The sequence below is a fragment of the Hyperolius riggenbachi genome, chromosome 8 (assembly GCF_040937935.1).
Source record: "Hyperolius riggenbachi isolate aHypRig1 chromosome 8, aHypRig1.pri, whole genome shotgun sequence".
Classification (NCBI taxonomy): Eukaryota; Metazoa; Chordata; class Amphibia; order Anura; family Hyperoliidae; genus Hyperolius; species Hyperolius riggenbachi.
In genome coordinates this window covers 110,359,472-110,383,234 of record NC_090653.1, presented here as the reverse complement: position 1 = coordinate 110,383,234, position 23,763 = coordinate 110,359,472, and the positions used below count along the sequence as shown (strand labels likewise).

The following is a 23,763-nucleotide window of genomic DNA, read 5'->3' as shown; positions in this document are numbered from 1 at the left end:
TTGCACTACCACACCATGGTCTTTTTATCCATATACAGGTACAGATCTGGTTGTTGTGTATTCTCATATTGTGATATACGCACAATATATTCTCTGTTATTAGTTGTAAATAATGGAAGTTTGATTGCATAATCCCGTATCTATACACCTATTGTCAATCATCTCAGCTATCTCACCTTTATATGTAAATGATTCTATAGCAAGCATCTCCACATATAGTCATATCCCATAATACTAAACTTTCACCATACAACCACGCATATATGATACAATAATGCCACACACAGCGTTCTGATATGCTTTCTATCTCTGTCATTTTTCAGTGTGATACTCCTGTTGTTTGTTGCCTGATGAAGTGGGATTGTGCCCGTGAAACGCGTTGCCAGTTGTTTCTAGGAGTATGCGAATAAATTGTTGCTACCTCAATCCACAGCATCGTGTCTGTTTTGGAGTGGCTGGTCCACCACCGCCTCCTGAACTTTTTAAATGTTTTTAGCATACTTTATAATTTTGGCGCCTCTGTACATCCTTATAAATTATTATTCTGACCCCCAATTTAGTGCTTCTTTATACAGTACCCCTATTATAATGTGCTCTATTATACTTCCCCCACAATTGGGGAAAATGCCAAGGAACCCCTGCAAAGTACTCAAGGAACCCTGGTTGAGAAAGCCTGCTCTAGATTGTTGCCATCCCCTAATTGTTATGACATAAACATTTTGCATCATCACGCTAGCGCCACATTACACATGCACAGTAGAATTTTCTTTCTCCAAATCGGCTGATAAAAACAGCTGCTTTTGGAAACCTGTCCAGTTGCCCTGTAATATTAAGATGCGTTGCCTGGAAGCAGCAGCGGAAGCTCTGATTAGGACTGCACCACTGTCCTTATGGACTGCACCATTGCTTTAGTACTGCAGCAAGCAATAACCGAGTGATCTCTATGTTCATACAAGCTGCGCTCAATTGCTCTTATGGGATCAGTCCTCATACATAAACGGTATTTTGACCATCAGTCCATTCAGCAGGTTGCTATCAGAAAATGCCACTTCAGTGAGATACCACCACCACCACACCCCAGGCAGTGGGCACTCACCCCATGTATATGAACCTCTGTTAGATGTCATAGGATCATTACACCTCAAAAGACATAATCGGAACCACCATAGCGTAAAAACCATAAAAACTTTTACTAATAAAATAAATTTGCACTCACAGGCATATTTGTGGTTTTGTGGCACAGAGTTTTTATGGGCTCTACCCCAATCGTTGGCCACTGGGTGGACTGGTGTGTGCTGGTATGATCGCCGTCTCCCTTGCGTGTCTCTCTGTCCCCACGATGCCTGTCATCTGCCATGTATGCTTGACTGGTTTTGTCGCTTTGCGACTCATCAGAAGCTTCGGTGTAGCAGGGGGCGGCCAGATGACCCCATAGGCACTGGTGACCCATCAAACAGAGGGTCATATACATGCGGTGAGTGCCCACTGCATGGGGTGTGGTGGTATCTCACTGAAGTGCATTTTCTGATAGCAACCTGCTGAAGCACTACTGTTGAATGGACTGATGGTCAAAATACTGTTTATGTATGATGACTGATCCCATAGGAGCAATTGAGCGCAGCTTGTATGAACATAGAGAATATTGATACTATTTGAGGCAGCGCACCAGCAGTTTTATGCATTTCTGTTTTATATATATATCAGCGCAGTATTTGTATTGTTTTGAAATAACCGAGGGATTTTCCACCTCCTCCTGCCACACCGCTATTGCTTGCTGCAGTGCTGAATTAAATGTGCAGTGTGCAGGGCATCACAATATTCTAGATCAACTGCGAAAGTTTTATTGCACATGAGTAGAAAGTTCTATTGCACATGAGAAACTCGACGCTAGCGTGATGACGTGAAATTATTACATCATGAAGTTTAGGGGACGCCAACAAGCTAGAGCACACCACGCTGATCTAGTTTTATGGCAGTATTTTTTTCTAACAAGCTTATTTAAAAGAGACTAATGCCTGGTACACAGCATACAATTTCCGAGCAGATGCACAGGTCGAATAGATAATTTCCAACAGGTCTGAACTGATTTCTGATCATTTTTCTGAACGATTTTCTATTTGAACCTGTTTATCTCATGGGAAATTGCATGGTGTGTGCCAGGCATAAACATGGAACCCTCCCTATTATATCACTTTAAGATCTTTACATGGCTGCAATTCTATCTGTTTATATTGTTTGTATTGTTAACCTCTTGCCGATCACTCCACGCCAATTGGCGTGAACGCGGCGACAGCCCTAGGACCGCTCAACACTAATTGGTGTGAAGTCCTGGGGGCGGAGATTGAAGTGGATCGTGCACAGATACGCACGATCGCCGCTAGGAGACTGTTAGACGGCGCCATCTATTTACATGGTACAGCGCTGCAATCTATGGCAGCGCTGTACTGGGGACAGCCGTGTCACTCAGCTGTCCCCTGGAGAGGCTGAAGAGCGATCGGCTCTCATAGGCTGATGAGAGCCGATCGCGGTGATTGCCTGGAGGGGAGACAGAAAAAAAAAATAGTAAAATGTATTAAAAAGACAATAAAATCAATAATAATAATAAAAAACAAATGCCTGCAGCAGCGATCAGAGCCCACCAACAGAAATCTCTGTTGGTTGGCAGAAAAGGGGGGGGGGGGGGGGGGGGGCGCGTAAGCCTGTGGTCCTTAAGTGGTTAAACAACATAATTACCGGTACTTTCTAGCTATATGCAATGTCTGGGTGAGATAATGTATCTCTACACCTTCCAGTAAAGATGACTGTGAAAGATGAGCTCTTGCAGCCATCTTCCCATCTGTATACACTCACTGATATAAACTAACCTTTAAAGGCTAGAATCAGGGGGTGGCTGTCTGCATGCTCCGTCACTGTGTGAGACATGCGATACACATCTAAAGGTTTTCTTTAATCGTTTACTGTAATCATTTAGTACTTGGGCTAAATATTTGTTAAGGTTGTAATAAAAATCTGAAAGGAAAGCTCACAGGGTTTCTTCTGCCTTCACTTTGTTACTGATATAAAGACACATGGCTAGGGCCTGTTTCCACTAGGGCTGACTGTGCCCGATTTCACACAGATACTGATCCAGAATCTCAGCCTATTGAAATCAATTGGCTGCTTCTGGACTTGCGTGAATGGAAACATTTTGAAGCGCTGCTTCGGAATTCTGGACAACGCATCTAAATCCCCATAGCCATACATGGCACAACTTCAGGGATTCAGATGCATAAGAGGTGCTGATTGTTTAGCTTAACAGATTTCTGTGGCACTAAAATTCACCTGAGGAAGTGGGCTTAGACCCACGAAACCCATTGCTAGAGCATAATAAATTGAATTGCTATATGAAGTTGTCATTTATTGAGGTAAGCTACCTCCTTGTTTTTGTTATTTTAGTTGTTTTTAAAGTGTACCTGAGATGGTACACTGTGGCTTATTTATACTTACCTGGAGCTTCCTCCAACCCCATGAGGACCTTGGCCTCCCTCGCCATCCTGTCCGTCCCCTCTATTCTCCCACTATAACTCTCGGTAATCTGGTGACTTGTAGCCAGTCGTTGGGCTTCTGCGCATGCTCTGCTGTGCACGCCCCGCTACGCTACCATCCTGGGGAGCATTCTGCGCCTGTGCAGTGCTACTGCGCAGGCGCAGCACACTGCCGGCCACAGGAGTTCAGAGGTGTGTGGCCAAGCCCCACGACTGACCGGATTACCGGGAGTCATAGTGGCAGGACGGTGAGGGAGGCCAAGGCCTCATGGGGCTGTAGGAAGCTCCAGGTAAGTATAATTACATTATTTTTCACCATTTCTGGTTCCCTTTAAAGCGGAATATAACCCTGCATTTCAATTTTGCTCTAAAACATTATTTACAGTATATTATATGCAACCAGCATTTTTTTTTTTTTACTAGACCAGCATTGGAAGGGTTACACAGGGCTTTAAAGTTCCTGGAGATTTCTGCAGACGCATCCGAACCTGAAATAGATACATTTTGTTTACATAAATGTATCTAAGTGTGGCATGTGACTCATCTCTCTCACTGAGAAGGAGTTGGAGGACAGCCAAAGAGTGTGTAAAGTTTATCAATAGATACATCTAACTAAATAGAATGTATCTATCTGAACTTCTGCATATCTCTCCAAGGAACTTGAAACCTCTGTGTTTAACCCTTCCAATGCTGGTCTAGTAAAAAAAAAAAAAATGCTTTTTGCATGTAATATGCTGTAAATAATGTTTTAGAGCAAAGTTGAAATGCAGGGTTATATTCCGCTTTAACTATATTTTATACTAGCTGGTGGCCCGGCGTTGCCCGGGTAGGTATTTTAGCCGATGTTAGCTCTGCCCACTTTTCCTAACCCTAACACACAATTACTCAATAACTTAAAGGGACACTTAAGTCAAAAAAAAAAAAATGAGTTTTACTCACCTAGGTCTTCCAATAGCCCCCTGCAGCTGTCTGGTGCCCTCGCCGTCTCCCTCCGATTCTCCTGGCCCCACCGGCAGCCACTTCCTGTTACGGTGACAGGAGCTGACAGGCTGGGGACGTGAGTGATTCTTCGCGTTCCTGGCCACAATAGCGCCATCTACGCTGCTATAGCATATATCATATACCATATAGCAGCATAGAGGGTGCTAATGTGTCTGGGAACGCAAAGAATCACTCGCGTCCCCAGCCTGTCAGCTCCTGTCACCGAAACAGGAAGTGGCTGCCGGCGGGGCCAGGAGGATCGGAGGGAGACGGCGAGGGCACCGGACAGCTGCAGGGGGCTATTGGAAGCCCTAGGTGAGTAAAACTCATTTTTTTTGTTTGACTTAAGTGTCCCTTTAATGGCCAAGTTTGTGAGCTTTGCGGTCTTTGGCATCAATCATTTGCATTGAAATAAAATAAATCTGATTGGCTGTTTGTGGCTCCACCCCTTTTCTGAATCTGAACCCCAATCACCCAATGGCCAACTGTACCAGGTACAGGTGATTAACAGTGCAAGAGGCTTGTGCCATTAACAGTGCAAGAATGGCAGCAATTAAATATTCCCCTTAAAAATTAGTAGGTGAATTTTGATTTGCTTTTGTAGGCTCCACCCACTTTTCTGAATATTAATTCATCCAGTGACAAACTGTGCAAAGTTTGAGAACCCTGCCATTAACAGTGTAAGAATGGCTGCAGTTTACATTGTCCCAGTAAAATTTGTATTTTTCTCCGCCTACTTTTTGGTTATGGGAATGAAAAGTATCCTATATGTTGTAACAGGTAATGTACTATGAGTGTACCAAATTTCATTCAAATCCATTCTGCCATTTTTGCGTGATCGAGTAACAAACATCCAAACTTTCCCATTTATAATATTAGTAGGATACCTCTGGGCGCCTCTTACCCTTTTTCCCTAATTTATAAGATTTACTTTAACACAACTTCAGTTTAGTTTTTTTTTTCTCTGTATCTTTATTATGCTATCCTCCTCTTCATTTTACTACTAGTTGTTATCCGATATCTTTTTCTCACAGAAACTTTATACATACACCACAAAATAGACGCTGGAATCACTGTAACCTGACTGTACCTGCCTTCCCTATGCAATGCTGCTATTAATCACTCAAGATGCAATGCTTGCACATAAGCATAGCCATCAATGACAGTATTATGAAAGCAATGTTTCCAATCTGTTCATAAACATTTCTGTGAGCAATCGTTCTTGTCTCCATCTGCCAGAGATGATTGTGGTTGCATAGAATGGTACCTAACTCTACATACGATTTGGCATCTTCAAACTCAAAATGTGTCAGCGTCACAAATGTGAGCGGAAAATATATCAGTAGAAATGTAACTCTGCAGCCATGATAGTTTCCTACCTCTTATTCAGTCATTGGCCCCACAGCAAGTATACAGATCAGATGTTCAAGCCTTACTTCACTGGCTGCATTTTGCCCGGAGGTGTTACTCAGATATTACTGAAGCCATATGATCAGTGGCAGAGCTAGAGAACGGATTTTTCTTGGTTCAGTTTGTTCATATACTAATAACAAGTATAAGATTTAATATTGACACAGTTTTTCTTTCCACTCAGCAGTGGTGATGTGTAATTATGACCACATAATAGCTATATCTCATTCTCTAGCATCCGGGGTAAAATGATATTTCTGCCCACAAGTACAGTATGTAAACTTATGAGCACAACTGCAAGTAGTTATCTAATAGGGACTGAAAATTACTCCCTTCATCTATTTTTGAGCAGCATAAGTAACTGCCAGCTGAGTGAAAGCTTTTGAGTATAATTATCTGCATAAACATTGGTTGTTTTAATAGGGAATAAAGATGGTGAGTTACATATTCATAGTTTGATTGAGAAAAGACATCCATCCATGAAATAAAAAATAAAATAATAATCACTGTTCTCAAACCACACCCATCCCAGTTGATCCAGAGGCAGGCCAAATACCTTTACAGGCTTGGGCCGATTAAAAGGGTAAAATCCTTCCCAACTTAAAGTGAACCTCCAGACTAAGGATCTACTCCGCAGCACTGAAAAGGCCTGGTGTTTAACAGTTTCACAGCATCAGAACTTTGTTTTTCTTACCTAAGCCTAATTTTTAGCTTCACAAAAGCGAAGCTCCGCCCCTTCAAATAAATCTGGCCGGGCATTTTTCCCCTGATGCTGTGCAAAGCATGATGGGATTTGTGATATTTTTGTTCTTGTTGCCTAGTGCTCGCAGCTGGAAAGGGTGATCAGGACACCGGACAGTTGGAATTGTGCCTCATGCTCCCGGTCACCTTCTTTCAACCAAAAAGATGGCTGCCCCCATGAAATTATACACATTTGCCTGTTCTTTTAAAAGAGGGTGGGTAAGAGATTATATTACCCATCTATGTTAACTAACATAGCTTATGTAACTTAATGACAGTAAGTTCCTCTTTAAGATGGTAGTCAAATAAATCCCTGGATCAAATCTACCGGGAATTACCTAAATTACCGGGAATTACCTAATTAAAGCCATGGATGTCCTTTAGTGCAAGGAAAGCATCCAAGCTCTCTTTAAATGCAGATATAGAATTTGCCATAACTACTTCTTGAGGTTAGATGTTCAGGATTTTAACCATTCTTAATGTAAAAAAAAAAACCTTTCTAAATAGATAGAAAAACCTTTTTTTTCCTCCATGCACAGATCTTGTCACCTTATACAAGCCTAGGGACAAGAATCTTGTTTACCAATCTCTTGTATTGCCCTCTAATGTATTATATATGTTAATCAGGTCACCTCTCGGACCTCTTTTTTTCCAAGCTAAATCAGTTTGTCTAACCTGTCTTGGTAAGTGAGGCCTTCCATCCCTCTGATTAATTTACAGGTAGTTGCCCATCTTTATACCTGTTCTAGAAGGTCAATGTCCTTTCCATAGTGTGGATATAGTCCAGTCTTCTGCTTATCTTCACACACAAAGTTGTGTAAATCTGTCTCAGGTGATAGATCTGATGGTCTTGAAGAGTGCTACCGTCTTTCCCCGAAAATAAGACAGTGTCTTTTATTAATTTTTGCTCTAAAAGATGTGCTAAGGCTTATTTTCAGGGGATGTCTTATATTTCTATTAGGAAGTGTCTCAGCAGAACATTTACTGGTCCTTTGTACTGTCATGTTCATGGATTTGCAAGTATGCTACTGTACTGATCAGGCACCTGCCCTGTCATCCCTGCACACAACTGATAACCTTTCTCTGTGCTGGGATGACAGGACCGGTGCCCGATTGGCACTGCACCATTGTGTCCCCACTTACTGGCTGCCTCTTCCTCCTTAACTTCCGCTAGGGCTTTTTTTTCGGGGTAGGGCTTATATTTCCAACATGCTTAAAATTCCAGCTAGGGCTTATTTTCAGGGTAGGTCTTATTTTCAGGGAAAGAGGGTATACTAACAAGGAAGGCATACAGGATATTGCTGGCTTTGAGTCCAGTTATCCTTCGATGGGCTCTATTCATAAAACATTGGTGGGAAAAAAAAAATCTTGGAGGGAAAACACTGCATCGGTATTTTAGACTTTTGTGTGCTAAATCATAAAAAAGTTTACACTTGCGATAAAAGGTTGGGGAGTTCCCGCACTAAACTAGCGGTGCTGCTGAGTTGATACATTTTCTCTGTGCAGAGACAGAGTTACTATAAAGGAGGCAGCCCCAACTTCCCTTTAGATGTGCATTTTTTTTAAAAACTGCCCCTCCTTGCCCTGAATCTTCTCTGAATCTGGCTTATGCTTTCTAAACAATCTATTTAATTGTCGCAACTTAGAAGAACTACAAGAAATGTTACACATGCAGGCTTTCTGATGTGAAATTTATCTGAAAACGGGTACCCAAGGGGTTAAAAAACACAGCCTGGGTATTCCGGAAAGCCTTTTTTGTTCTGTTCTCACTGCTGCTGCCTGGGAGGTCTGTCTCCATTAGCTTAGCTGTTATCCACATGCTTATCTCCTTTTCTAAACAGCTGGTATTCTCCATCCCAATTCCGCCTGCTCTAATCTTTATGAATTGAAATGTAGTGACATGTTGGGATAATCACCGCATAAGGCGGTAATTTCCCGCACTGCTCAGGAATGTCAGCTTTTCATGAGGAAACCGCTTTTATGAATGGACACTTTGCTAAATGGTCGGTAAAGTCAGCTGTTTTGAGCATTACCGCATGCGGAAATGCGTTATGAATAGAGGCCTATGTGGAACTGTGTTCACTACATTGACACATAATATATGAACAAAAATGATTTATGTTCCCAGCATAATGGTGTTCATACACAGTACAATTTTTATTTCCAATCAGAGGAATTCGATAAATTATTCCATTTAGTCAAGTAGTATTTAGAAATCCTTTTCAAGGTACCATAAACGAACATTTAATTTTGCCAAAAATCAAAGAAAAACGATTTGAATATGAAGAAAAAGTTGGTTTATTTAATAGTATATTCTTATACAACCTACCATACACCATACAATTTCCCAAACAATCACCCAACTTTTTCCAAAATGTCCAATCAGATTTTTATCGAAAAAAAAATGGAATAACAGTTTTGTTTTTTTTTAATTTTCACTCTTATTTGATCGTTTTAGTCAAATGGGAAGAATCGAGGGTTTTAATTGTACCTTGTAAGGGCATCATTACACACATCACTGAAATGAAAAGCATGATTACACAACCATGGATAGTGCAAAAGTGTTTTACATACAGGTCAGGAGATGTAGAGTATACTTTATAGATCCTGGAGTTTTACCTTCTTTTAATAATACATGTTTTAAAAAAAAATAATCCATATATAACCGATAAAACCCAAAGTATAAACGTGAAGAAAGTGAGCTCGGCTGCTGTGCTAGCTGAGGGATAGAACAGGCAGCCAGCCTAGGCCTAAAATGGAAAAGAACATGCATAATGTCACTTCCTGTCAGTTTTACTCTTGACACAAAGAACATTGCATTTCCCTTGACAGGTAATTTCACATCAGGCTCATTTAACTATCACAGCCTGAGCCTGGTATGGGAAGGCTCATTAGACTGTAGAATGGGTATATACATAATTCACCATGTGGAGTGCAGACCTTGCTATTACTGCGAACACAGCCTCATTTTACTACTGTAAGGTGATTAGAAGAACACAATAGGCAGAAAGCTGACTGCAGTCTGTGTGGCTTTTCCATATTGTGTTCCTGATGTGGTAGGCGGCAGGGAAAAGCATTCATGCCATTATGATTTACAGCCTTATTCATGTAGTGTCATTGGTTACAGTGACTTACTGGCATGGCTTGGCCGTTTAAAGTGCTAGAAAATGTGGAAGCTGGCTTTTAGTGTAATCCCACATAGCTAATCTTCTGTTACGAGGACAGGGCTCCTGGCTAGTGACTAGGGTCTTGTAGGGGCTGACGGGAGGGGTTTGTCCTGGGCTTCCAGGCTGCTGAACCTCCCCTGGCAGACCTGGTTACTGGAAGAATGGTGCTGGGCTTCTGTGACTGCTCTGTTCTAGATTTTGAAAAAAGTAGATAAGGGAACAGCCGGCACCATCAGTAGTAAAATTTCTGCTCTTTTATTGCATATGAGACTCCAGCAATAATAGCAACGTTTCAGGGTAGCAAACCCCTTTGTCAAGCTTACTGGAGATCAAAGTACATTCTGGCAAATAACAGACATCTTTAAATAGTACACATGGTTGACAGCATCCAATAGAATTCAAAGTAATCAGCCCCAATCATGATGGTCCTATGCTAGTGGACCTGATGGGGAACTTACATGCAGCTGCCACGATAGGTTGCCTGAGCATGAAACCACCCACCTGTTGTATTCCCCACTGCCTGGCCAGTCACCGTCCCCCTTTGGTCCGCCGGAACTCACTGTGGGTACCGCCCTGCACGCCCAGCGTTGCCGGCGGATTCCCTATGTGGATACACGCAGTGGGCGGAGCCAATGCTCCGTCCCAGCGTGTCTCGGCGGACTCTATGGAGACGTCAGCGGCTCTCAGCCGCCGACGTCACCAGTTGTATCCTGGGGGAACGGCGCCGCCAGCCAATCAGGAACCTCCCATCTCCTGGCAACTCCTAGCAGCGTGGCTTTCGCCTGGCAACCATGGTAAACATGTAGCCAGTGCGGCGCCACCATAGTATCAATACACTACATAGGCATACCATGATTAATCATAATATCACAAACTTCAATCTTAACGCAGAGAAAAGGCATCGAGGCAGGAGAAGAGCATAGCAGAGGGGAAAGAAAAAGGAAAGGGAAAGAGTTTAAAAGTAGTAGACAGCAGCTAGAAAAGGGGGGGGGGGAGGGGGAAAGGACTCAGCTTGAGTATACACAAGACATAGAGAGTTGGTAATATCTCACAGAGCCAATACATAGTAGTCAATTGTTCCCAAGGGCCACCAAGTTTATAAATAATGATCGGACACACAGGATACATGAAGGCTGGACACAATGGAGCCTGCCAGAGGAAAGTAAAAATACAAATAAAATAAAAGTGTCACTAGGCACCTATAGAAAGGGCAATAAATCAAGTTCCCTATTAAGTCCTCTTGGCTCCATTGTGTCCAGCCTCTTGATCCAATAGGCCTCCCTCCAGAGTAGTTTTTTAATACGGTCACCTCCTCTCCTGAGAGGCTCCACCCTCTCAATGACCATAAATCTGAGCTGACTAACATGGTGACCCATCTCTACAAAGTGATAGGCCACCGCCTGGTCCATGAGCTTTTCTCTAATTGCATGTTTGTGGGATGAGATACGTTTTTTAAGTTTTTGTGTGGTCTGGCCAATGTAAAGCAACCCGCATGGACATTTTAAGGCATAGACTACATAATCAGAGTCACAAGTGTGCCAGCCCCTAATCATAATTTTAGTACCCTGATGCAGAGGGCACGGGCTAGAGTAGAGACACATAGTGGGGGACAGAGAAATAGGCAACAGATTCAAAATCGCATTCCTTTTGTGACCAGATTCAATACACACAGCTTGGGTATATCTAAAATCATTAAGCGCCATTGGCACCTATTATCTGATAGCTTCCCTGAGATTGAACACTTTAGGAACCCTCCCCTCATATCTTACAAAAGACCTCCCACATTAAGAGATTGCCTGGTGCATGCAGATACAAAAGTTGATAGTCATACAACACAAACACAAAGGAGAGGGACATATCCCTGTCTCAATTGTGTACACTGTTCCTCGGTCATTAAGGGCCCATCATTGTCCCATCCCCATCAGGGTACTAAAATTATGATTAGGGGCTGGCACACTTGTGACTCTGATTATGTAGTCTATGCCTTAAAATGTCCATGCGGGTTGCTTTACATTGGCCAGACCACACAAAAACTTAAAAAACGTATCTCATCCCACAAACATGCAATTAGAGAAAAGCTCATGGACCAGGCGGTGGCCTATCACTTTGTAGAGATGGGTCACCATGTTAGTCAGCTCAGATTTATGGTCATTGAGAGGGTGGAGCCTCTCAGGAGAGGAGGTGACCGTATTAAAAAACTACTCTGGAGGGAGGCCTATTGGATCAAGAGGCTGGACACAATGGAGCCAAGAGGACTTAATAGGGAACTTGATTTATTGCCCTTTCTATAGGTGCCTAGTGACACTTTTATTTTATTTGTATTTTTACTTTCCTCTGGCAGGCTCCATTGTGTCCAGCCTTCATGTATCCTGTGTGTCCGATCATTATTTATAAACTTGGTGGCCCTTGGGAACAATTGACTACTATGTATTGGCTCTGTGAGATATTACCAACTCTCTATGTCTTGTGTATACTCAAGCTGAGTCCTTTCCCCCTCCCCCCCCCCCCTTTTCTAGCTGCTGTCTACTACTTTTAAACTCTTTCCCTTTCCTTTTTCTTTCCCCTCTGCTATGCTCTTCTCCTGCCTCGATGCCTTTTCTCTGCGTTAAGATTGAAGTTTGTGATATTATGATTAATCATGGTATGCCTATGTAGTGTATTGATACTATGGTGGCGCCGCACTGGCTACATGTTTACCATGGTTGCCAGGCGAAAGCCACGCTGCTAGGAGTTGCCAGGAGATGGGAGGTTCCTGATTGGCTGGCGGCGCCGTTCCCCCAGAATACAACTGGTGACGTCGGCGGCTGAGAGCCGCTGACGTCTCCATAGAGTCCGCCGAGACACGCTGGGACGGAGCATTGGCTCCGCCCACTGCGTGTATCCACATAGGGAATCCGCCGGCAACGCTGGGCGTGCAGGGCGGTACCCACAGTGAGTTCCGGCGGACCAAAGGGGGACGGTGACTGGCCAGGCAGTGGGGAATACAACAGGTGGGTGGTTTCATGCTCAGGCAACCTATCGTGGCAGCTGCATGTAAGTTCCCCATCAGGTCCACTAGCATAGGACCATCATGATTGGGGCTGATTACTTTGAATTCTATTGGATGCTGTCAACCATGTGTACTATTTAAAGATGTCTGTTATTTGCCAGAATGTACTTTGATCTCCAGTAAGCTTGACAAAGGGGTTTGCTACCCTGAAACGTTGCTATTATTGCTGGAGTCTCATATGCAATAAAAGAGCAGAAATTTTACTACTGATGGTGCCGGCTGTTCCCTTATCTACTTGCTGATCGTTCCAGAGGGCTGCTGGACTACTAGCCAGGCACATCGAAACGCTTAATCCATAGAGGGTGCTGCTACACTACCTTACACAGATTTTGAAAAAAGGAAATGTGAGATTTTAAGTTCTGGTATCATTAAAAGGAATCTGGGGTGAGAGACCTATTGAGGCGCCATATTTATTCCCTTTTAAAGCGGACCTGAACTCAGAACTACCTGTCTGCTCTAAGAGGAGCAGCAGCATAATAACCTTTAAAGAAAAACATTTCTTCGTTACATCTTACAGAAGTCCTGCAATAAATCTGCTGTGTGGCTTCTTCCTGCTTTCATAGAAGCAAACATGCAGCTAATCTTGTCAGATTTTTTTTTGTAGAAACATCTGATCTGCATGCTTGTTCTGAGTCTATGGCTAAAAGTATCAGAGGCAGAGGACCTGCTGGATGGCTAGGCAACATGCACTGGTTTAAGGGGGAATAAATGTCTACCTACATAAATCTCTCACCTCAGGGTTCCCTTTAAGTGCATTTACAGAGGACTTATGGGCTTGCTTATTTTTATCATTATTGCATAATAGAAAGATAATCAATGGTAAAGCTTGAAGACTAGAATATTTTTTTCGTCCAAGTTCCTAGCAACACTCAGTCTTGGGACAGGTGCACTTTTAAAGTGGACCTGAACTCAGATCTTCCTCTCTGCTCTAAAAGATAAGCAACAGCTTAATAACCTTAAAAGAAAAACCTCTTTATAACAGCTGATACAAATCCTGCAAGAAATCTTCAGTGTCTACTTCCTGATTTCATGAAAGCAGATACAGGGTTAACATCCTTTGTTTACAGATTAGCTGCTCTGCGGAGGCAGCCAGCTGACATAGCAGGCATAGGGGGGAATCAGACAGGCTAAACTCTCTAAATCAAGGATGTCAAACCGGTCCTGCGAGGGCTGAAGTCCTCACACATTTTTGACACCGCTCAAATGAATTGATGGGTCTGAATCAGGAAAGGAGTGGTCCATCAGGTAGAACACATTCCTCTCTTTCTCAGTCCATCCTAAACACTGGCATAGATCTGGCCCTCCAGGCCTGGAGTTCGACACCTATGCTCTAAATACATACAGGATGCATTTCTCTATGGTTTCCTTCGGTCCTGTGCAAGAGTTTAGGTCCATTGTAAGGACCAGACTCGGGACTGTGTTGAACATAGCCTTTTCCACCAGCTTGTTTCTGTTAAACCGTGTGTAGGTTTGTTTTCAGCTTTTAGGCCCCATTCACACTTAGGAGTGATTTTTTTTTCACGATTTCACATGGAAAAAATCACTGAACACCGCGGCGATTTTGCCTTGATCGCGTTTAGCACTTCTATAGCACTGAAGAGCGATCGCTGGGAATTGGCCTGAAAATGGTGCAGGCGACACGTTCGCGTTTCACGTTTTTGGGCGATTTGCGGCGAATCGCGCAAATCGCCTAAGTAAGAATGGTCCCAAAGGGTTTCATTACACTAGCGCTTTTAAAAAGCACTAGCGTTTGATCGGTTTGCCAAAATGGGCCCTTACTGCAGGCTCTCCAGGAATAATCTTAAGCAGCACACTGCTTGGGAAATGTTCTGATTTTATCGCTGCCTTTCTAGAACTGAAAGCAAATGAATTTATTCTAAAACTAGAGCGGACCTATGTGACGGCGTGGGAAATGATGTATTCTGTAGATGGAAAGTGCTGTCTAGCATTAAAGCAGCCTGAATAGCCCATCAGCTTTCTAGGATTGCCATGGATGAGGAAGATGGTGGAGAAAATGTGGCATCTGTCATATTCCATGTACTTCTGCTACTGGTCAGGATGACTCTCACATCTGCTGTGTCACAGGGAAGACTTGTGCATAGATTATACACATAGAAGCTGTGCAAATTCCATATGTGAGCACATGACATTCACACCACATCACACCACATCCATGCTGCATGTGCCACTATAACCGGAAAACTCAGATGGAACAGATTAGAAAAAACTACAGGAAAACACAAAGTGTTTCATTCGCAGATGAACTGACCATTTCTACAAGCCCTTTAAAGCCTCCTATCTTGGCTTTTCAGTAACATTTAAAGCGGACCTGAAATCAGAACTTCCTTTCTGCTCTAAAAGCTAAGCAACAACATACTAACCTTTAGGTTGCATTCATAGAGTCACGTTATGGAGCTGGGTTATAAAGTCTTATAACCCAGCTTACCACACTGCAATGATATTCCTATGGGGCGTTCACAGTGCGACGTTAACGTCGCGTTGCAAAATGTTGCATTTTGATAACTCACTGCTTGCAGTGCGTTGCATCTAAACGCTGGTGCGTTGCGACTTTAACGATGCATTAAAACACAACGTCCCACTGTTAATGTGCCCTCAAAGAAACACATTTCTTTATTACAGCTGATAGAAATCCTGCAATAAATCTGCAGTGTGTCTACTTCCTGCTTTCATGGAACCAGGCATAGGGCCTGTACACACTGCTGTGCTTGTGCTGCGTTTTTAAAATCGCATGCAATTTTTTTAAAAACGCAAAGCCTTCGTAAAAATAGAAAAATCGCATCGCACCAGTGTGTGTACAGGTTTTCATGATTTTCATGATTTTTCAAAAGACCTTGCGATTAAAAAAAACACATGCAGTTTTAAAAGCGCAGCAGTGTACAGGCCCATAGAGTTACTATCCTGTGTTTACAAAATAGCATCTCGTGGCAGGAGTTTCCTGAGCTGACACAGCTGAAGAGGTTGTTAGCATACTGTGTTTACCAATTAACTGCTCTGCCGTGGCAGCCAGCTGACTCAGCTGAGATCAAATTACAGCTTGTGATTAGTCACAGATGGGAGGAATTAGAGAGGCTAAACTCTCTAAATACATACAGTGTGCATTTCTCTCTGGTCCCCTACTTACATGTGCAAGCGTTCAGGTCCACTTCAAAGCCATTTTTACTAGTAAAATATGAGTGGATGCTGATAATTTTTTGGCTTTGCCCAGAGTTATTCTACTTATTCCCACCTGAGATGGATGCACTTGATACTGCATAGTACTGTAGTTGCAGCTTTTCCAGACCATCGAAATAAAAGTCCTTTGGTTTGGCCTCAGCAGCATGTTTGATGTCAAATTTACCCAAAACGTTGCCCCTACAGGTATTTCTTCACGTTCTTCAGATAATAGTTTGAAGGGGCCAGGTCAGGTGAGTAGAGGGGATGGTGGACAAATTAGATACCCAGGGTGCTTCATTTAGCAGGCACAATGTTGGCCGCATGCACAGCTGCATTGTCCTGCAAAAAAAAAAGACCCCTTAGGTTGACAGTAGGAATTTTTTGACTCATTTCTGCTGAACTTTTTTGGTGCGGGGGGTGTGTGTGTGTGTGTGTGTGTGTGTGTGCGCGTGCGTGCGTGCGTGCGTGCGTGCGTGCACTGGTTCTCATTAGTCAGTTTGTTGTGGACAGCATGATCAGTTGAGATGGAGGGCGCCCAATTCATGGCTCATTTTCAACTGTGAAAGGCCCAATCTTGAAACAATTTTTCCAGCTTTTGACAGTACTGTAGGAAAGGCACTTCTCCTCCACTGTTTGAGACAGCTCAGTGTGACTTTCCTTTGCTGACTTTCCCGGGAGAGACAAAAACTTGTGCCTCTGCCATCCTAGCTACTGACAAAGAGAAAAAACAGTTTAAGAATCACAAACACCTGATATTTGCACAGTCGCATACTAATGCTGGATACACACGGTGCGTTCGTGCACTCGATTTTCCCGTCGATTCCCGTCGATTCGTTTATTTCCAACATGTCCGATTTGGATTTCGATGGATCGTTAGGTCGATTCGGCATACTTTGCATGCGAATCGACCTAACGATCCATCGAAATCCAAATCGGACATGTTGGAAATAAACGAATCGACGGGAATCGACGGGAAAATCGAGTGCACGAACGCACCGTGTGTATCCAGCATAAGATATTGGGTCCATACACCCATACTTTTTTTTTTCTATTTCATCTGGAAGGAAGCAAAGCCAGCAACCTTTCAGCACCCCCTTGCAACACACAATCTAATGTTTACCTAGCTCCAGACAGAAAGCATTTATTTTTAGAAAGCTCAAAATGAAGTACATTTATTTTTAGAGAGCTGGCTTAAAAACTTTCAAGCATTTTTATGTATTGCTGACATTTAGGACTACATCTGAAAAATATGCTGTATTTCAACACCCAGTTTTACCACTTCTGTTTTTTTAAAGAACATTTTTTTTTCAATTTAAAGAGACACGGAAGCAAAAAAAAATGTATATGATTTGTATGTGTAGTACAGCTAAGAAATAAAACATTAGGAGCAGAGATATAAGTCTAATATTGTTTCCAGTACAGGAAGAGTTATGAAACTCCAGTTATCTATGCAAAAAAGGCATTGCGCTCCATGACTTTCAAAGTTGCAGAGAGCTCTGTCTTCTGAAGCTTGTTATCTCAACTGTCAGTCACAGTATTGTTTTTCCTTCTGCAGAGGACCAGTCAATAGTTAACTGGCCTGCTCTGTAAAATCATTTAGAATGCTGAGTAGTGTGTAAACTGCAAATATTAGAGAATGATGCAAGGTTAAAAAAAAAACACTAACTGAAAGTAAAAATATGAGAAGATATTCTTTGCTACTAATTTTCTAGTAATTATCTGTACTACTACTGTACCAATTCATTATATCATCATTTTTTTTGCTTCAGTGTCTCTTTGGGCTTGATTCACAAAGCGGTGATAACCCAGTTATCACGCCTAAAAGACTTTAGGCGTGATGACCTTTTCACCACTGAGTTATCACCGCTTTTTCCTGCTCTTCGCGCGAAGTTACCGCGCCGCGCGCGCGCAAAGTCCCATAGGGCTTAATGGGAGCTTCGCGCGAAGCGTCGGGTGCTGCGCGCGCACTTACGCGCGTACACGCGGTAACTTCGCGCGAGTTTCTTCTTATCATGCCTAAAGTGAGTTTAGGCGTGATAAGGGCCTTTTCACCAGCGTGCAAACACTTTGCACCGCTTGGTGAATCAAGCCCTTTAAGTTGATCCAGCCATCACAAATGTTAACCTTGCCCTCCTCTTATTGAACCCTTCTAATTCTTGTGACGGAGCTCACTTTATGCCCACCTGTTCTGCACATTTCAGTGCTGGACATCACACGTCATGCTAGAGAATAGATAGGCTTTCTGTGCTGTTTTGGTTTTTACACCCTTCTCTATGCAGCATTGCTGGGGTGGTAGACAGGTCATGTGGGGACAGTCCAGGCCTATTGGACAAGTCATGTGGGCAAAGCCTAGTTGAAAATTTCAGTTGAGCAGGCAGACATTAACCTCATGAAAAAAAAGGGCATCTATAACACATGATTGTATATAATATACTACAAGATTCACTTTACATAAAAGAGGGCTGGAGGAAGCCCCAGCTAAGTTCAGATTTCATTTTTATTGTCTGTTCAGGGTCCCTTTAAATGTTTTGTCTGCTGTTTAAAAGTATTCATTAACCTGAAAAAACAATGTAGATCTTGTCTTTAATCTCAACCCCGTTTGTCTTGCAGTACACTGTGTGGAACTTCATTCCAAAAAACCTGTTTGAGCAGTTTAGAAGAATTGCTAACTTCTATTTTCTTATTATCTTCTTAGTTCAGGTAAGTTTGCTTAAATTATATTTATTTAGTATTAAAGAGAAAATTGTATTCTGTTCTGAGCAACTATATATTTTGAGCAGTTATTGCAGAGCTTTGAGAGTAGAGTAGTATGCAACTTTCACATTTATGCTTTTATGTTAAAGAGGCCCTGTAGTGACGTGTAGTAGAATGCAGTCACTTATTCAGGATACCCACTTTTGCTGTAATTATCCTGGTTTCAACATCAGAAACACTTCCTAGATTTATATACAGTATATTGCTGTATATTAGTATGTAGCCCCACCCTCCCAGTAATGCTTGGCTATTTGACTACGTGGAAGTCTCCTCCTGAAACCTACTGGGAGATAATTTGTTATATTCACTGGCTTTGGAATTCTCAGGAACAAACCTTCTGCAGTGCTGCACCTGCCAGTGCTAAAGATGTCGCCAACTGTGATGCATTTCAGAATGTAAATCGGAGAGAATAGATTTTACAATAGGCAAACACTGACTAAATCATTTATAAATGAATAAAAATGAGTTTAAAAAGCTATTTTATTAATTACATTATTTTCACTACAGTTTCATGAGGATATTGCTAGACTTGTTGCTCATTTTGTTGACTTTTTTTCCCTTATTTTATGTATGTCAGAGAAGTGTATTTTCTCACCTTTCCAGTGTTATTCCCAGTATAAAAGTTTATGCAGAAGGTTGAATACATTTATTAGAGATTCTGTCTATGGCTTTGCCGCACCTTGCAAGCTTTATGCAAGTACAACTGCTACTGTTTGATTCCTGGAGGAGTACCGTCCCCATTGTTAGGCTGCTTTTTACAATGTTAGAGCCTATTCAGTTTCACACATAATGTGGTGTAGAGCAGTGCACACAGTCTCATTGCAGTCCACGCTTTCTTCTTCACTACACACCTTCCAAATTTCAAACTGCCTCGGCTCCTAGTTGAATCCGACCCTTAGTCCTTAGGGCTCTTTCACATTAGGGCAGACTTTGTGCGTTAACGCAAACGGCAGCCGTTTGCGTTAACCAAGGTAAGATGAAAGTCCATAGACTTTCATTTTACCTTTCACACTCGACGCTGCGTTTCGATGCGTTGCGGTTCAGACGCACCCGGGCGCAGTTTTTCCTCCAACGCACCCGCGAGCCGGCGTTTTCCGTCGGTTTCATTGCCAGCTACCACCGCTGATTGCGTCGCACCGCAGATACCCGACGACACGCTGCAGGCAGACAACGCGTGCAGGAGAACTGCACCTGCTCGCGTTGTCTGATGTGAAAGAGCCCTTAACCACTTTGTCCTCCTTGACGTATAAAAACGTCAAGGAGGACAGGCGCGCTCCCGCGGCCGATCGCGCGCGTGCACGCGCACTCCCGGCCGCTGAGTCGGTAGCCACGGAATCAATGTATCGGACTATGGAGCCCGATCATTGATTCCTCTCCCCCGCTGAAAAAGCGACAGCTTCTCTCGGAAGCTTCGCTCTTTCTGAAGCGGTGTCCCTCTAAGCGTACATTGTACGCTTAGAGTGACGTCATGTAAAAAACATCGAGATTGCCATCTTGTGGCCAAAAAGTAAATCTACAAGTAAATGCCCAAAAACATTACAATACACCAATATTTCCCCAAATAAAACACTTTTATATCCCACCCTCCAAAAAATGCCCACATAAAATGTTTAATAAAAAAAAAACAAAAAAAACATTACTATAAAAAAAACAAAAACACATAAACATTTACCTAAGGGTCTAAACTTTTTAAATATCTATGTAAAGATGAAATATTTCTCTCTATTTTTTTTTATAAGCTTGTAAATAGTGATGTATGCAAAACGGAAAAAATGCTCTTTTATTTCCAAATAAAATATTGTCGCGATACATTGTGATAGGGACATAGTTTAAATGGTGAAATAACAGTGACAAATGGGCAATAACAATACGTGGGTTTTAATTATGGAGGCATGTATTATTTTAAAACTATAATGGCCGAAAACTGACAAATAATGAATTTTTTCATTTTTTTTTCTTATTCTTCCTGTTAAAATGCATTTACAGTAAAGTGGCTCTTAGCAAAATGTACCCCCCAAAGAAAGCCTAATTGGTGGCGGAAAAAACAAGCTATAGATCAGTTCATTGTGATAAGTAGTGATAAAGTTATAGGCTAATGAATGGGAGGTGAACATTGCTCGGATGCATAAGCTGAAAACGACTGAGATGTTAAGTGGTTAAAGAAACTTTGTAACATACAAAAAAGTTCCCCTGGTGGGTACTCACCTCGGGAGGGGGAAGCCTCAGGGTCCCAATGAGGCTTCCCCATCCCTCTAGCTGCAGGCAATCTAGTGCTGGTTCCCCTGAAGTCTCCGGCAATCCTCCCTTGACAAGCCTGATAAGCACTGATTAATTTACCTTCCCTGGCTTCAGCGGGGGCGCTGTTATGGCTCTCTGCCTCGGAGATAGGCGGAAATAGCCGATCTCTGTTGGGTTCGCTCTTCTGCGCAGGTACAGTAGACCTGCGCAGTAGAGCATGCTGACAGCAATCGGCTATCTCCGCCTATCTCCGAGGCGGAGAGCCAATACTGCGCCTGCGCTGGAGCCGGATGGTAAATATTTACATTGCCGCTGTTCGGAGGGGCTCAGTGAGACCGCCGTGGGACACAGGCGGACTGGGGAAGCCTCTTTAGGATCCGGAGGTTTCACCCACCCGAGCTGAGTACCCCCCAGTTGAGATTTTTAAGATTAGAGGTTTTCTTTAAGAGCAGCATATCAAACTCCTAAAATATCCCCTTTGCATAATATTTGCACTCTCACTCTTCAAACATAACAAAGTAACCAAGCAGCTCGGCGTGACCCAATCCACTAGGAATGTATAGGGAGTTAAAAGATATTGAAAAGCTCTCCTATGAAACTCACTGCAGTCTATTGGCCTTGATTCTACATGGAAGTGGTACAGTTGGTCATTGTTTGGCTTATCGAAATTGGATGTGTGTATGCACCCTTAAGGTGGCCATACATCAGGCGACTTGGCGGCCGATCTACCATCCAATTTGATTATTATAAACAGATCAGATGAAAATCAGTGCTGCCAAGAGCATGTTTGACCGATGCCCAAAATTGGGCATATGTATCGAACAGACATGCTGCAAGTTGTAGGGCCGACATGCTGGATCGGGTGCATAGCGATAAATTGTGTGTGATAGCGGGACGAGCCATGGAACCCCCAGCAATTTCCCCCCTAGTCTGCCGCTGGCTCTGCGCTCTGTCCTGACGTGGGACGTGGGACAATGGTGGACACCAACAGGTAAGGCATATTGCACAGGGCACATTTTACATTGGGGGGACAGGGGCAGATGCGGTGTCACAATGCCGATTCCCAAGAGATTTCATTCTGGAATCAGCCTGTGGTGTATGGACAAGTAACAGATCTCTCTCCGATCTGATTTAATCAGAGAGAGATCTGATCTCTTGGTCGGTCTGCTCATACATGTCTGATGTATGGACACCTTTAGTGCAGAAGAAGCAGTGCACCAGTAGCCTTTTTACTCAATAGCGACCTGATAGCATTGTAGGTTTGTGCAGTACATGTTGGATCTCCTGCAGCCTGACAGTCTCAGGTGAAGCTGGGTTTCTTGCCTTACAACACACGTCGGTGTCATGAGACAAACTGAGACAAACTGGATTCTCTGCTGCCAGTCTGCTTACAGTATAATATTGACATAACCTCCCCAGCACATGCTGACTCCCATATTGTTTACAGCATCAAATAAAACTGCCAGTTCTGTCGATTTTTCTTTTTGTGTTAAAAGTTGTGCTAGAGTATTCTTTATTTCCCTTTATGATCTGTTCAGTTGTTCTCGTAATCGGATAGGATCGAATGTAATGTAAAATGTGGATTATTTATTGGTGCACAGGAGCCCATTATTTGATGTCAGCTGAAAAGCAGAGCAGGAGCTCAGGAAAACCCCTTTGTCTCTGCTCCAAATATTGACCTGTTCTCATTGATTGGCAGCTTGCTCATGCTGCTGACTTAAAAGAGGAACTTAATGGCAGTGAAACTCAAATAGCCCACTGGGATTTGGCTGAGCTTTGAAAGTTAACCCCTCTCTGCCCTGCCTGCACGTTTTATGGGTCAGCTGGATAGTGTACTGGGAAGGTTGTTGCCTTTGATGAGGGATTTGAGCCCATGGACAAGGGTTCGAATCCTTTTTCAAGCCAATACGTAAAACAGTAAGGCGTCTCTGGGCAAGGCCCCCTAATTATGTTCACCTGTGGATTTCGCCATTAACTTGCTGGAGCTCTGGGGCTTTGAGACTGGCAGGAGAAAAACACAATTTAAATGCTCTGTATTTTGTCTTGTATTTTTCTAGAACACTAGTAGACCCAAGGCTGTTTAAAAACTGGCTCTAGGTCTGTCACCGCCGCGTGCACCCACCCTCTCTGCCGGCTGGCAGGCCTCCATAGCCTGCCCTGTGCCAACGGCTGTATCAGTGCAGGACATGCGCAGTAGCGCAAAAGCACTGACACACGGACATGGGACGCAGGAACACTTGTACTTTATTAGGTAGGATTATGGGATAGATGTTAAGAAATTGTTTTTCTTGGGTTTTAAAGAAAAAAAAATCTGTCATTTAAAATAATCAGTCAAAATGATTTACAAGTGTTTATCTGCAAAGACGCCTCCATACTCCATACTTGTTCCATCCCATGTTGGATTTATTCTGCAGATTAACATGAACTATTCCTGCAAGGGTCTATGTGCACTGACATTACAGCGTTCATTCTGAAAACTTTATGGAGATTCCTCTTATTACAATTCCACAGATTCCTCGCTGTGTAAAGGAAGGCAAGCATTGCAGACCTTTTTTTAGACTCCTTTCACATATTTTGTGGTGTGATTTGTGTCGGGCATAAGAGTCTACCCTAGTGCATCGCACCGCAATATTACATGCATTTGTTAAAGTGTAACTGTCGAGCATAAAATCAAAAATCAATTCTTTATTTTTATCTGGTAAACAAGTAATAAGGATGGTAATCA

General features: G+C 42.8%; 1 protein-coding gene across 8 annotated transcripts in view; it reads left to right on the top strand.

Annotated features, from left to right (window-relative positions):
• Positions 1 to 23,763, top strand: part of ATP11C (ATPase phospholipid transporting 11C) — a 293,155-nt gene that overhangs the window by 90,504 nt on the left and 178,888 nt on the right. For all 8 annotated transcript variants that reach the window (XM_068251002.1, XM_068251001.1, XM_068251005.1 and 5 more), the window contains exon 3: positions 18,657 to 18,746. In XM_068251002.1, the coding sequence (XP_068107103.1) occupies positions 18,657 to 18,746 (90 nt within the window). The remainder of the gene's footprint in view (positions 1 to 18,656; positions 18,747 to 23,763) is intronic.